The 15,173-nt window shown below is 44.2% G+C and overlaps 1 protein-coding gene across 2 annotated transcripts in view; it reads left to right on the top strand.

Annotated features, from left to right (window-relative positions):
• Positions 1 to 15,173, top strand: part of C10H8orf76 (chromosome 10 C8orf76 homolog) — a 59,480-nt gene that overhangs the window by 34,941 nt on the left and 9,366 nt on the right. For both annotated transcript variants that reach the window (XM_068258590.1, XM_068258589.1), the window contains exons 2-4: positions 7,456 to 7,551; positions 7,651 to 7,794; positions 13,886 to 14,283. In XM_068258590.1, the coding sequence (XP_068114691.1) occupies positions 7,456 to 7,551; positions 7,651 to 7,794; positions 13,886 to 14,283 (638 nt within the window). The remainder of the gene's footprint in view (positions 1 to 7,455; positions 7,552 to 7,650; positions 7,795 to 13,885; positions 14,284 to 15,173) is intronic.

Genomic DNA, 15,173 nt, shown 5'->3' with positions numbered 1-15,173 from the left:
TGTTCTGGCCTTACTGAAAGATCAAATGACTTATTAATACAGGCACAGCTCATAAGAGACAGAGAAGGTTAGGGAATAGAGGCAGAGCTTGAGATCTCCATAATGCAGTGTTGTGAATAATTGGAAGTTTGATTCAATAAGAAAAAAAAAATCACAACCAAATCTCTTGCTAATTAGACTTTCATTATCAGTTTTGACCAGAGCATTGGTTACATTTTAGTTGGACATAGCTGTTCTTTTTCTATTAGCTCCTGTATAGTTTTCTGATGCATAGCTAGCAGTGTCTCAGGTCCAATATGTCTTTGTACAGAGTCCTATTAAAATATGATCAATACATCATTTCTCTTAAGTCAGTTTCAGATACAGGAGTGATTGATCATTTGCCAAGCTAACTATTCATCTAATAGCATAGCGCCCAACTGTCCCTCTTTTGGAGGACAGTCCCTCTTTGGGAGCCCTGTCCCTCTGTCCTCCTCATTTGTCCCTCTTCCAGGACTTTGTCCCACTTTCTATGTAAATATAGCTGAAAATTGTATACTTACCTGACGGTAATTCACCTTTCCAGATGTGTCCATGGCAGCACGGCTGGGTAAAGTCCCTGCCCACTTGACCCCCATAGGACTCTACCTAAAAATTTCTCCCCAGACTCCCCCCTCCCCCCCCCCAATAGTCTTTACTCAGAATCACAGAATCTTAGGGAGGGAGCCCCGTGCTGCCATGGACACATCTGGAAAGGAAAATTACCGTCAGGTGAGTATACAATTTTCAGCTTTACATATGTTTCCATGGCAGCACGGTTGGGAGATAACTAGGAATAAACACATAGGGAGGGATGAGGTGCAATGCTGAACAAAATTTAATGTTACTTCACATTCAATACAGAAACACCAAAATCAAGTGATGAATTGGCTGCTGGGTCAACCTTGTAATGTCTCATGAAAGTATGAATTGTTGACCAGTTAGCAGCTTGACAAATTTTGTCGGCTGGTACTTTATTAAAGGCAGACCAAGAAGCTGCTAGTCCTCTAGTAGAGTGTGCTGTAATTTGTTGAGGGGGGGTCAAGACCCTTCCCCTTATATGCACACTGAATAGTTTTTACCAGCCACTGCACAATTGTCCTTGTCGTGGCTGGCTGACCTGCCCTGTACCCAGCAGGGATTATAAACAGCCTGTCCGTTTTACGTAAGTCTGCTGTTCTGCTCAGGTAAGTTTTAAGAGCCATTCCCACATCTAACGGATGCGGATTTAGGTTGTGCTCGTCATAAAAGGTCGGTAATGTCCATTGTTGGTTAAAGTGGTACGTAGATGACACTTTTGGAATGAAATGTTGCATCAGCCGTACCACCACCCTGTCCGGATAGAAGGTTAGACTTGGTTCCTTACAGACTAATGCTTGAAGATCTGATACTCTTCTTGCAGATGACATGGCAACTAAGAATACCACCTTGTATGTTAGTTGAAGGAGTGTACATTCACCAGTTGGGACGTAAGGAGGTTCTGATAATGTGTTCAAGACTAGCGGTAAATCCCATTGTGGAAACAACGATTTTATTGGTGGTTTCTTCTTCATTACACCCTTCAAGAACTGTACAATAAGAGGATGCAGGGCCCATCTTTGATCTGAAAGGGCTGATAACGCTGAAATTTGTGTTTTTAGCGTGTGGTAACTTAAGTCTTTGTCTAGACCGGATTGTAAACATTTTAGAATGTGAATAACCGATGGCTTGATCGGATCAAATTGAGTAATGGCTGCAAATTCCTGGAATTTTGGCCATACCCTCTGATATGCTGCCTTTGTTGATGGTTTCTCTGCTGTCATTATTGTGTCTATTACATCAGATGTACAACCTAGCCTCTCCAATTTCCCTCTCTCAATTTCCAAACTGTCAGATTTAGTCTGGCCGGATTGGGATGCTGAATTGGCCCTTGTGTTAGTAAATTCCGAGTTACCGGAAGGCGTAATGGCTCCTGGATCTTCAGGTCCCACAGCAAGGGAAACTAAGGTCTCCGGGGCCAGAAAAGTATGACAGCTATGAGTATCACATCTTCCTGACATAATCTTAGCAGTAATCGCTGAATTAGTGGTATTGGCGGAAAGACATACGCCACTTTGAATTCCCATGGTGTCGTCAGGGCATCTGTGGCAATTGCTGATGATGACGGGTATCTGGAAATATAATTGTGACATTTGCGGTTGACTTTTGTCGCCATCAGGTCCACCTGTGGAGTCCCCAATTGTTTGCAGATTTCCTGAAATATCTCCTCGTTCAATGACCACTCGTTGTTGTTCAGTGTTGTTCTCCTTAGGAAGTCCGCTGTCAATGTTGTCGACCGGGTGCCGCCCTGTTTTTTTATATAGGCAACCGCCGTTCGATTGTCCATCTGTAGTACAACATCTTTGCCTATTAGGTGATCGTGGAAAGCAGCTAGAGCTTGAAAAGCTGCTCTGATTTCTAACCTGTTGGCTGATATCATCCCATATTGGTGTTTCCACAGACCTTGTACGTGTTGATCCTGAAGGTATGCCCCCCCAGCCCTTCTGGCTGGCATCTGTGGTAAGAGTGATCCCTAAGGGCTTTTGGATATTGAGGGGGGTAGACAGATTTTTTGTTCTTGTCCACCAAAGTAGACTGTTTCTCATTCGTTGAGTGACTAAGATTGGTTGTTTCATATCTTTCCCGTGCCATTGCGATAGGAAGCCTATCTGCCACTGTCTGGAATGCCATTGTGCCCACTTGACCATGGGAATGGTAGAGGTCAGAGTCCCCCAGTAGACTTAGACATTGTCTGGCCGTAATTACTGAAGAGCACATCATGTTCCGTGTTAGTTAAACTATCCTTTGAACTTTCTCCTCTGGTAGGCTGACAGTGTTGATGCTGGTCTGGAGATGTGCCCCTAGATATACAAAGTCTCTTGAGGGCTCTAAGCGACTCTTCTTTATGTTTATTTTCCAACCAAACGCCTGTAGTTGGTTCATCAGCAGACGTTTGTGCTGTAGAATCTGGTTCTTGTCCTGATGTAGTAACAACAGATCGTCTAAATAGTGGTAGAGCCTGAGGCCTCTGAGCCTCAGGAACTCTTCGAGTGCCAGAACAATATTTGTAAAAGTTCTGGGGGCCGTGCAGATCCCGAATGGCAGGGCACAAAACTGTAGGTGTAAGTCTCCGATTGCGAACCTTAGATATTTCTGATACTCTGGATTTATCGGTATATGCGTCCTCCAGATCTATTGTGATCGCCCAATCTCCTTGCCTTACTACCTGTAGGATGGTCTGCAAAGTCTCCATCTTGAAACGTTGTAGGTGGATGAATGAATTCAATCTCCTGAGGTCCATGACTGGTCTCAGGTCGCCCGTCTTCTTCTGGACAAAGAAGAGGGGCGAGTAGACCCCCAGACCTTTCTCTGTGTCTGTGTCCGCTTTTTTCAGAATTAATTCCTGAACATACTTTAATAGTATTGCCTTCTTTTCCCTCTTGACCGGGATGTTTGTGACCTTGAAGATGTCTGGTGGCTGTTTTGTGAATTTCCACCGATGACCGTGGGAAACTGTATCTACCACCCAGTGGTTTTGAATCTTTTCCGTCCAGATTTGCCCAAATATCTGTAATCTTCCTCCCACTGGGCAGATCTGGACGGGCTGCACATCAAAAAGACTTTGTGTCGAAGGCTGAGACGTCTTCTTCTGTCTATTCATTTTTGACAAGAAGTTTTGAATCAGGATGATACCATTTATTGGCTAACTTAGAGATGGATAAACAGTGAGCTTTCGACTTATAAAAAGCCTTCGTCGGACTGGTTCCTGACCAGAACTGAAAAACACAGCTTATTTACACTGACATACAGAGGAGAAACATTCTTTAGCAAACATAAATGTAATTAGATGCCTTAACTGTTACTGAGGAGGCTTTCCCAGGCATCCTATCTAAATTGATAAGATCAATAGAATCCTCAACATGACATAAAGCAGACTCTGGTGATGAAGAGACATAGTAAATTCCGAATTCAAATGGTAACTGGCCTGGTTACATGCACCATTAATTCTAAGCTTAAGAGAATTGTGGCATTTAAAGCCAGCACCTGAAAGCAAATAAAATGAATAGTGACAGTGAATTCCATCTTACACAGCATATGGCACAAAAATGAATGAAAAGATAGAAAAATTAAAATTAAAAGAACTGTGGCATTTTTGACAACGTAGATTGAGAGCTTTGCCAGTTCTTCTTGAAATTCCTGAAAGGACGACTGGTGGTTTTATTCCTATATCTATCCTGAAATGTATTCCTCTGATAAGGAGGTCTTCTAGTAGCTCTATCCTGCGGAATTATTCCAGATTTTCCACCTGTAACTCGGCGTATTGCCGTGTCCATTGCTTCTCCAAATAGACTCTTACCGTCAAACGGTATCTTACACCAATCCTGCTTAGAGGTGGCATCTGCTGACCAGTTCTTCAGCCAAAAGGCCCTCTTTGCTACTACTGCATGTAGCATTGCTCTTGCCGAAGATCTAAGTATGTCAACCGCGGCCTCTCCCATAAAGTCAGCTGTGAGTTTTATGTCATCGAGTGCCGCGATAATGGCCTCCTTGTCAGCATCTGAATTCAATGCCTCCTCTATATTTTCTATACATAATTTTAGGGCTTCTGCTATCGATGTTAGCGCAATTGCCGGTTTGCAGGCTCCCCCTGATGCTGTATAAGACTTCTTGAATTACGCATCTATCCTACGATCTAGAGGATCCTTAAATGAAACGGCATCATCTCTCGGTAGTGTGATGTGCTTAACTAAGCCTACCACAGAAGCGTCCACTTTGGGGGGTTCATCCAAAGCTGTTAGCTTCTTTTCCTCCATCGGGTAAAGTTTACCCAGTCGGTTTGCTAGAACTGTTTTCTTATCTATTTTCTTCCATTCATCAAGAATGACCTGATGAATTGCCGATATAAGTGGAAAAGCTTTTGAGGATTTTTTCAGATGTGCATAATAATCCTTCTGGTTACTTGAAGTGGATTATTGTGGTTCTTCATCCTGCCATTCTATAGCTTCACGAACTGACAATATAAACGGCTGGACCAAGTTGAAATTGAAGCCTACTTCTGGCTTTTCTATATCCATTTCCTGTGGTTGTGCTTGACCCATCTCTACCACTGGGTCTTCTGATGATGCTGTGTGAGGAAGTGATAATGACGCTATGTATTGGTCCATGGATCCCTTTACAGCCTCTTTGATCATTAGCGCTACACCCTTGGGTTGTTCCGTGTCCTTTGACATGGCTCTAAAGCATTCCTGGCAGACTCGTTTGCCGGGTAATACCCTTTCTCCACATGCCCAGCAGCCTCTTTGTGAAGGTCGATGCCAATAACGTTCTCTGTTGGATGATCTGCTACGTCTTCTTCTTTTCCTTGAAGAACGTCTGCGGGATCGTGATCTACTTCTTGACCGATTTTCTAGATTTTCTGCGGGAACGAGACCTTGAACTAGATCTTCTTGCCGGGCCCGGTTTTTCTATCGGAAGCGCCCATGATGGTCCTGGCTGTTCCGTCAGCAGCTCTTCTGGCAGGCTGAAATTAATGACAAATGTATCAGTCAGCCAAGCACTCTTTTACCTATAAAAGAAAGACTTGCCTCACTGCTCACTTCCTACCTAATAACCTGCAGCTATATATATATATATATATATATATATATATATATATATATATATATATATATATATATATATATATATTTCTCCTATAACCTGCAGAAACAGTGCTTACATAATGTTATATAATATCTGAGACCTGTGTCCCTTTAAATGTGCGGCCAGTGCACAAGCGTTCTCCCCACTGAAATCATCTGCCGCCACCTTAGTTGGACTGACAGGATTGAATAGCCCTCCCCCCGCTCTTCCAACCAATCAGGAGCGAGGGCTGGGCAAAACCTTCCACACCAATAGTAAGAAGGCGGCCGGGCGGGAGGACGAACCGCTCCGGAAGTGACCCGCCGGACATGACGTCACGTGGAACGCACATAACGCGCAAGCCCCCAGCCGACCCGGCCGACCAACAGAAGGCTACTTAGAGGTGGAGCGCACGCCAGAGCGTCCGCACAGGGAGCAAGGAACAGGCTGCATCGGCTGCATTTAGCCGCCCAGAGAGCCTCAGCACAATAGCAAGGACAACCGGAGGATTTACCTCACTATGCCCGCAGGCCATGGCCAGAAATGGAGCTGCCCACCAACTAGTCATTTAGACCTTACCGGGGCCATCATACAGGAGAGGCTGAACCTGTATGGTAAGGTAGGAAGCTCTTGTCATGTCTTCATTACAAGTTTGTTCAGATTACACCGGTATGGGTCCAGAGTCATGTGATTCAGAGGACAAAAAAAAAAGACTTGGGGGGGGGGGGGTGATTGCTGGAATCTGGGGAGAAATTTATAGGTAGGGTCCTACGGGGGTCAAGTGGGCGGGGACTTTACCCAACCGTGCTGCCATGGAAACATAGAAATTTATTTATCTAATAAGAATGTGTTTGACTCTAAACTTTATTTCCATCCTTTAAAATTAAATTGATATATTTATAATTTTAAAATATTAATATTAAGGAAAATGAACCAGGATAAAAAGGACCAGTGGGGTTTGAATTATAAGACAAAATATTTTTCTTATGAAATGTTTACGGTATGCATGATTAGGGGTGTGACGGGGGCGTGATCAGGAGTGTGGCAGGGGCGTTGCTGAAGTGTCCCTCTTTCTCATCTGAAAAAGTTGGGAGGTATGTAATAGTGTATGCCTAGCTTTACAGTTCATTGGACTGACCTGATCTTTGCGAAAGGAGAAAAGGTAGACACTGACCTCAGTGCTTTTGGAACCACATTTTCTGCTGTTTAAGAATATTTCATTCATGTCCCTCTTCTTCAACCATATTCTTGTCCCTCTTCTTCTAGAACCGCATTCTCAGTCTATTTTCTAGAATGGTGTTCTCAATCCCTCTTCTAGAACCACATTTGCTGTCTCTGTCTTCTCCCATATTCTCTCTTCATCCCTCTTCCTGACCCACAGTTTTTGTCTCCTGGAACCATATTGCTTAATAGATGCTTCTGAAATACAACAATCTCTCTCTCTCTCTCTCTCTCTCTCTCTCCCTCCCTTCATAGGAACATTTTCACTGATATTTTGTTTAATTTTGTTATCCGACTTGTGATGGGTGGTGGTATCTCCATTAACACAACTCTCATATATTCAAGTAGTGAGACCATCTGTTCAGGGAGGGTGACCTTTAGCCTAAAGTTGCCCCTCTGCCTCTAATACTTTTAGCCATATGAGCCCCTGAACAGGCATGCAGATCAGATATTTCTGACTGGTTTAGCTGCATGCTTGTTTCAGGTATGTGAATCAGCGAATACTGCAGCCAAAGAGATTAGTAGGACAGGCAGGCAGCTAATGTTTGTATTGTAAATGTCTTCCTTTCTTTCCAGTGGTTCAGTGAAGATGTGAGCGGTGCTGACCCCACTGATGTGCAAACAGCACTGAAATTCAGAGCAGACTGGTCATACAGACAGAAGAACTTTCTGGTTTGTTTCCAACATAAGTATTATCAGACAGTTTGTCATTTTTGTCTCGTTATGCTCAGACTGTGCCGCCTTACTTTGTGATTTATCCTTGTGTTTTAGAAAGCATTTAATGAGTACAGCAGCTGCTATAAACTACTACCTGCCAGCAACAATGCGATGAGAAGAGATGTGCAGGAGAGTCAAGCACGATGCCTAATTCACATGGGGAGATATACAGAGGCCCTGGAAATTTCAGATATCTTGGTAAGATAATGAGTAATGTAAAAAAAAAACATAAAATAAAGTTTTTAATATTTTTTTTTAGAGGACAACTGATGTGAAAAGGATATGGAGGCTGCCATATTTATTTCCTTTTAAACAATCACAGTTGCCTGGCAGCCCTGCTGGTCTATTTGGTTGCAGTAGTGTCTGAATAACACCAGAAGCAAGCATGCAGCTAATCTTGTCAGATCTGACAATTGATGTCAGAAATGCCTGGTCTGCTGCATGCTTGTTCAGGGTCTATGGCTAAAGGATTTAGATGCAGAGGATCAGCAGTATAGCCAGGCAACTGGTATCGCTTAAAGGGAACCTTAACATTAAAAAGAAAAAATGAGTTTCACTTACCTGGGGCATCTACCAGCCCCCTGCAGCCATCCTGTGCCCTCGCAGTCCCTCATGGCTCCTCTGGTCCCGCGCCGCCAGCTAGTTTAGTTTTTGCAGACTTCGCGTCGGCGGGCCACCACGCGTACCTTTGCACGCATTCCCGCTGGTGCAGGAAGCTATTGCGGACATTAACACGTACATTTTAAATTTTAAGCTTAAAAATATACGTGTTAATGTCCGCGATAGCTTCCTGAACCAGCGGGAATGCGTGCAAAGGTGATCGTGGTGGCATGCCGACTCCGAGTCGGCAAAAACGAAACTAGCTGGCGGCGCGGGACCAGAGGAGCCGTGAGTGACTACAAGGGCACAGGATGGCTGCAGGGGGCTGGTAGATGCCCCAGGTAAGTGAAACTATTTTTTTTATTTTTTTTTACATTTAAGGTTCCCTTTAAAAGGAAATAAATATGGCAGCCTCCATATCCCTCTCACTTCAGTTGTCTCTTTGAGTAGGGGAAGGGTTACCTATCCAGGTTGGGTACATTTCCTTTCATTTCTTATGCTTTGTTGCACCTGTGAGAAGTACAGAGATTGAGCGATGTTTCTCCAACAGTGGCACAGGCAGAGGTTGTAACACTTGTCTACTCAGGATAAATAAATGCAAAACTATAGGGCTTTCTGTGCCTTTGTTGTAGAGATTTACCCTCCCTTCTTCTCCTGTGTTACACCCAGGAGAAAAACAAATGTGAAAGTCGCCCCACTGCGGTCCTAATGGCTACAGAAGGCGGAACAAGACTGCCCTCACACTATCTCTAGTTCAAAATGTAATGAGACAAATTACAAGCACTAAGCACTTTTGTGAGCGATTTTGGGAAGCGATTGCCGCCGTTTTTTGTGCAATTTGCGGGGGGGGGGGGGGGGGGTTGCAAGCGATCACTTTTAAAGCGATTTGTGATTTTTCTTATACCTTGCATTGAAGCTCAATTGCCCAGAAAATGTGCAGGACCTTATGTGAGAATAGGATTTTATTACACAATGGATTTTACTGCGCTTTAGAAATGCTCGATTAAAAAAAAACAAAAAAAAACTTAAACCGCTCAGTGTGAACAAGCCCTAAGTGTGCATACGCACATCCAATGTTAATTGAACAATTATTGGCCATTTTTTTTCACTTCCATGTAGTGTGAACGGAGCAGTGCTTTTCAGCGCTGCTAGATTTGGGCGCAACCAACGCCGCCATAGACTGTAATGGAATCAGTCTATAGCGGCGCTCAGTGAGTAACGTCGGCGCCGTCAGAAGACGAAGCTGAAGTTGCTTAAAAAACACAATAATTCGGCCTCCAGAAATCGCTGGAAGCCGAATTATATCATTTCCCCCACTATCCATGGCGGCCTGGAGGGGGAATAGTAATTAACACGGGCCGGACTTGTGCAGAAGCGGGATCAGCCATATACCGGCTGAATCCTGCGCCCAAGTCTACCGGCGCCGATTTCAAATGTTCTCAGTGTGAGTGCTAACCTACACAATGGGCTCTATTCACAAAACTTCTCATAAATGACTTATCAACTAATTGATAAAAATAACCTTTCAGCACATTTACAAGCAAAATATTACTTTTATTACCTTAATTATATTACATTTTGCTCTTTGGAAGCTTAAAAATGTAACATAGGTAAGGTGAAAAAGCTTTGTGAATCCTGCACATTCTGTTCATAGTGTTTAGGCCCTCATAAGCCATGGAGATGGTAAAATGTGGTCAGTGATTAGCCAGTCAAAACTGGATGTGTGTATGTACCCTAAGGACCCGATCCAATTAAGTTTTCTCCTAGGAGATAATTTTTCATCTTTTGTTTTAAAGATAACTTTTCAGCATTCTGCAATTGAAAAAATATCAAACGGTAGATGAAAAGCTTCCCTTGCTTGCTGCTGGCTTAAAAGGCATTTTTATAAGTATCACCTAGGACAGTGATGGCTAACCGTGGCACTCCAGTTGTGGTGGAACTACAAGTCCCATGAGGCATTGCAATACACTGACAGCTCTAAGCATAACTCAGGGAGGCAGAGGCATGATGGGATTTGTAGTTTTGTCACAGCTGGAGTGCCAAGGTTAGCCATCACTGACCTAGGAGAAAAAGTTAAGTAGATCAGGCCCTAAGTATACGTATTATAATGTAGTATTAATAATTTGTCTTTAGTGAGTACCATTATGTATATCCTTATTTAATACATAATTTAAAGCTTGTAAAATTGTCCACATAAACTTGTAAAACATCAGAGTAAACATTAGGCCTAGTGTGGTTTTTTTTTTTCTTTAATCTGTATTCAGTTTCTAGTATAAAGGCCCTGTCGATCGTGGGTATCTACCTCAGTAAGGTTCAATATACAGAGTTAACGGTGAATATTTTAAATGTGGTGATTTTTTTTTTTTTGATTTTTTTTTTTTTTTTTTTTTTTTTTTTTTTTTTTTGTGTGCCCACTGTACATTTAAAGTGATACATTTATTCATGATTCTCAACAGCAATATGACTAGGCACACTGGTTTGAATTGCTGCAACCCCTTTTTTCAGTTATGTGTGGTTACTGTATTTATCACAGGGCGGAGTAACCTCAGCCCAAGGAAGTCTCTTGCCATGAACTCTTTCTGTGACCTCACCATTTTATGTGGCAAACCACTGTGGGTTACACTGCACCGGAAATTGCCTTCTGGATTGGATTTTCTTGCAATGCTAGACACTGCTTATTGCTTTCCTGCTTTAGAAAATGCTGTAATGTTTGCCTATTCTGTCAGCCCTGTCTGGTGCAGCAGTTTATCTTGTTGGCGCCAGCAGAGAGTGAGCGAGCTGCACACAAGAAGAAATGTTTAATACCTTTGATTTGGTCTGTTAGCAGTCCCCCAAATTATCCAGCTGGCATATCTAAGTAAGCACTGGAAAAATCTAAGAGCTATAAATACTCAGTGCAAAACAAAATGCATTGAGGACATTATAAAAATAAATACTTTTAAAATTAAGGTGCCCAGCAATAATACGCTGTTGATTTTACAATCTTACCAAATCTATGCAGGAGAAGGGTAAACTGATCGAATATAGTTCAACTTTTTGGGCCAAGGGCTGTTTCACCATTCTAGAGCGTGTTGGCTAAATCAAACACCGTTTTTGCTGATTACACAATACGCCTGTAACATTTTCTCAAATAAAACATTTCCACAGGAAATAACCTACATACTGTGTGCAGCTAGCATGTCCCTTTTCAGTAGGCAGGCATAGTGCTGCTGGCACAGTGGCAGCTGCTATTGCTAGAGTGGTGTCTGATAACTTACAGGTGTGCAAAGGGGGAGGCAATATATGGGGGCCCCTGCATGTGGTATCAGATTCCAGGCTTGGAATTAAAGTGAATGTTTACCGGATTAAAAAATAAAAAGTCAGATACTCACCTAAGGAGAGGGAAGGCTTGGTCCTAATGAGCCTTCCCTCTCCTCTACCGGTGCCCGGTCCCGCGCAGGATCCCCCGTGGCAGTATTCGACCAGTTCGGTCAAATACTGCCACTTCCGCATGCCTTCAGGAGCTTTCGGAAGCCTTCGAGAGCACTCGGGCTCCCGATGACCCGGCCGCTCCATACTACGTATGCACGAGCGCCCTCTGACGCACTCGCGCGTACGTAGTATGGAGCGACCCGTCTTCGGAAGCCCGAGTGCTCCCGAAGACCTCCGAAGTCCCTGCGGCGGCGGACGCGAACGGGGGAGCCAGCGGAGCACCGAGGGCACCGGGAGAGGAGAGGGAAGGCTCATTAGGACCGAGCCTTCCCTCTCCTTAGGTGAGTATCCGACTTTTTCTTTTTTAATCCGGTACCCATTGGCTTTAACAACTGTAGAGAGCTTTGGGCCACCAGAAAAGGCTTGGTGGAGCTCAAACTACCACTCACCATGTCTTTTCAAGCATGTATGTTGGGAATCCTGGGGAATGTGGGTTGTGGGACACATAAGAGAACGTTGATACGTATACTATTATTTTATGCCAGAAAGACCCTCACTTCTAAATGGAAACAAAATAAACTACCATCCATACAACAGTGGATAGAGACAGTAAATAGTACCCTGCCGCTATATAAGCTTACTTACCAGTCTAGATCACAGTTTAAAAAATGTGGGAAAATATGGAGCACCTGGGTTGACGCCCTAGATACTATAATACCCCACCTGGACATCTCTGTGATGATACAGGATCTTCACTAAAATAAACAAATCACTATATTGGGCACAATGTCAAGCTATATTTAAAAGAGTCGTATGAGGTTCGGAATGGGGCAATGTATTACTACTGTAATATTGTTACTCTCTGTATGATAATTTGACATTTCTCTGGATACATCCTATGTAATTGAAGAAATTATGTCATGAAAACTGTGGGAGAATACCGGATTGTTCTTGTCTTGTTCTGTTTTTATGATGTTAATGTTTGTTAACCTATAAAAATCAAAAATCAATAAAAAAAATTCTCTTTAAAAAAAAAAAAAGGCTTGGTGGGCTGCATTTGGCCCCTGGCAGGACTTTGGACATGCCTGCCTTAGGTAGTCCTTCATATTACATAAAAGTGGTAAGATTGTACAGTCAAGTTTGTATCATTAGTAGGCACCTATATGCTTAATAATGGTAATAAAGCAAATAGCCTAAACAGAGTATTGTAAGCATTGCTCTAGATCAGTGCTGTCCAACTTTGTGGTTGAGTTTGACAATGTAACAGAGTTCTGCAATACTTCAGTGTCCTTGTTTTCCAGCTTTTTAGACCCTCATAGTGTATTTAAGTGTTACACTCCCTCTATAGTATGTCTCAGGTTGCCCTAATCCCCCCCCCCCCCCCCCATACTTTGCTGCATTTTTACAGTGCCTCTTGTATTTTGTCCCAGCTTTCCAATTTCTTTGCACATGCCAATTTCACCATGCTCCCCATTAAGCATCCCAGAGTCTCCCAGCATTTCCATTCAATGTTCAGGACAACTACACGTGAGAGACTGGCTTCACCCCTGTGATATGGCAGCCTCCATATCACCCTCACTTCGACTTAACTTCAAGGAAATCCTAGAAGCAAACAAAGTTTTACTTTTTCACTTTTGCAGAAGGCACTGAAGGGGTAAATCCTCCATGTTTACTATATGGAGAGCAGCCTGGGCAGAGCTCTCCTGCAGTATGTTCACAGTTGCTGATAACAACTAATTAGACACATTAATATGCCTAAACAAACGCAGACAAATCTAAATGCAGAATAAAGACTTTTCATTGTGTACTGTGCAAGAGCTTACGTCTGTAAAGTTTACCTGAGTTGGGGTGCAGTACATACCTGGGGCTTCCTTCAGCCCCCTCCTGCCTGATCCCTCCCTCGCCTCCGTCCTCCGCTGCCTGCAGCCTCCCCAACTGGCCCTGGTAAGTCGTCCAGTCAGGGGCAGTCGGCGCAGGTGTAGTCCGGGTGTGCACGCTCCTCGTCACACTCCCATGGCTGGGAGCGTTCTGCTCCTGCGCCCATGGGAGCGCAATGGGGCGTGCATGCGCAGTATGCCACGGACTGGAGGACTTTCTGGGGCAATTTGCAGAGGCTTCAGGCAGCGAAAGACTGTGGTGAGGGAACGATCAGGCCGGAGGGGGCTAAAGGAAGCCGCAGGTATGTTTAAATTTTTTTATTGAGCCCCATCTCAGGTTCTCTTTAAGTCTTAACATGATTGCATTCTGTTTTTGATGTGTTTTTGTGTTTGTCTTTCAGATGAAGGGAGTTAATAACACAGATCATTTAACTGGCGTCTTGAATCTCCAAGTTACTATCCACAACCATCTGGGGAACTTTCAAGGAGTGGTGTCCTGTTTGCAGCAGCTTATCTCTTTACACTCGTACAATCCACACTACTGGATCTTGCTGGCAGAATCCTATAAGAAGCTATACATTGCTTCCAGCTGCAGAAGTGCCTCGCTTGGTTGCCATGAGCTGTCAGTGGGGGAAGCTTTATGTGTAAACAGTTCTGTCAGTGCGGTGGACACTTCTCACCCAGGAGATGATACAGTGATGGAGAGACATTTTCATGAGATTGAGACAGGTCCTTCTACATCAGAAGACTGCAGGAAACAGCTTTGGATGTGGTCATGTGCATCTTACATCAGGGCAAGGTATGTGAAATTGCCATGGTTACTTTAGGAAACTTTAGACCAAAGTGGACTTAGATTTTATACTTATCTGGGGCTTCCTCCAGCCCCCTTGAGGCCGCTAGGCCCCTCACCGGGCTGCTCCTGTCACTGGCTGGACGACCTGGTACTGTGGTCGAGTTGGGTTTTGGAGCGCGTGTGTGCTCCCCCGGCATGCTCCCATGGCCGGAAGCGTTCTGTGGCTGGGCGGTAGTGGATGTGCAGGCACAGAACACTCCCAGCCGCAGTGGGGGAGTGTGTGTGTGATGAAGCGCAACTTCGCCAGAATACCAGGCCATCCAGAGGGAGACAGGAGCGGCCCAGGAAGACGGCGAGGGACATTGAGCGGCCTTAAGGGAGCTGGAAGAAGCCTCAGGTAAGTATAAAACCTGAGACCTCTTTGGTCTCAGGTGCACTTTAAGGTTTTCAATCCCTTTGTTTGTAGTAGAATCACACTCCTCACCTCCCAGTCAGAGGGATTGGGGATGGAGGGGCTTCATGGTAAGGTGGCCATACACTGGTCGATTTGCCATCAGATTCGACCAAAAGATAGATCCCTCTCTGATCGAATCTGATGAGAGGGATCGTATGGCCACCTTCTGCAAACAGATTGTGAATCGATTTCAGCCTGAAACTGATCACAATCTGTGGAGGAGCTGGACCCCCCCCCCCTCATACATTACCTGTTCCGGCCGAAGCAAGTCCCCTGGTCCACCGCTTTCATATTCTCCGCCTGGTCCCGGCATCGGCTCCCGGCTGGCATCTTCTCCCATCACCTTCCGCATCACACATCCAGCATCCGCGTATAACTTTCTGTCACTCCAGTGACAGCGGAAGTTCAATAAGAGCGCCCTCTATTTATACTTCAGCTGTCA

The sequence above is a fragment of the Hyperolius riggenbachi genome, chromosome 10, assembly GCF_040937935.1.
Source record: "Hyperolius riggenbachi isolate aHypRig1 chromosome 10, aHypRig1.pri, whole genome shotgun sequence".
Taxonomy (NCBI): Eukaryota; Metazoa; Chordata; class Amphibia; order Anura; family Hyperoliidae; genus Hyperolius; species Hyperolius riggenbachi.
Note: the sequence above shows the minus strand (reverse complement) of the source record. Positions and strands in the feature narration are given on the sequence as shown.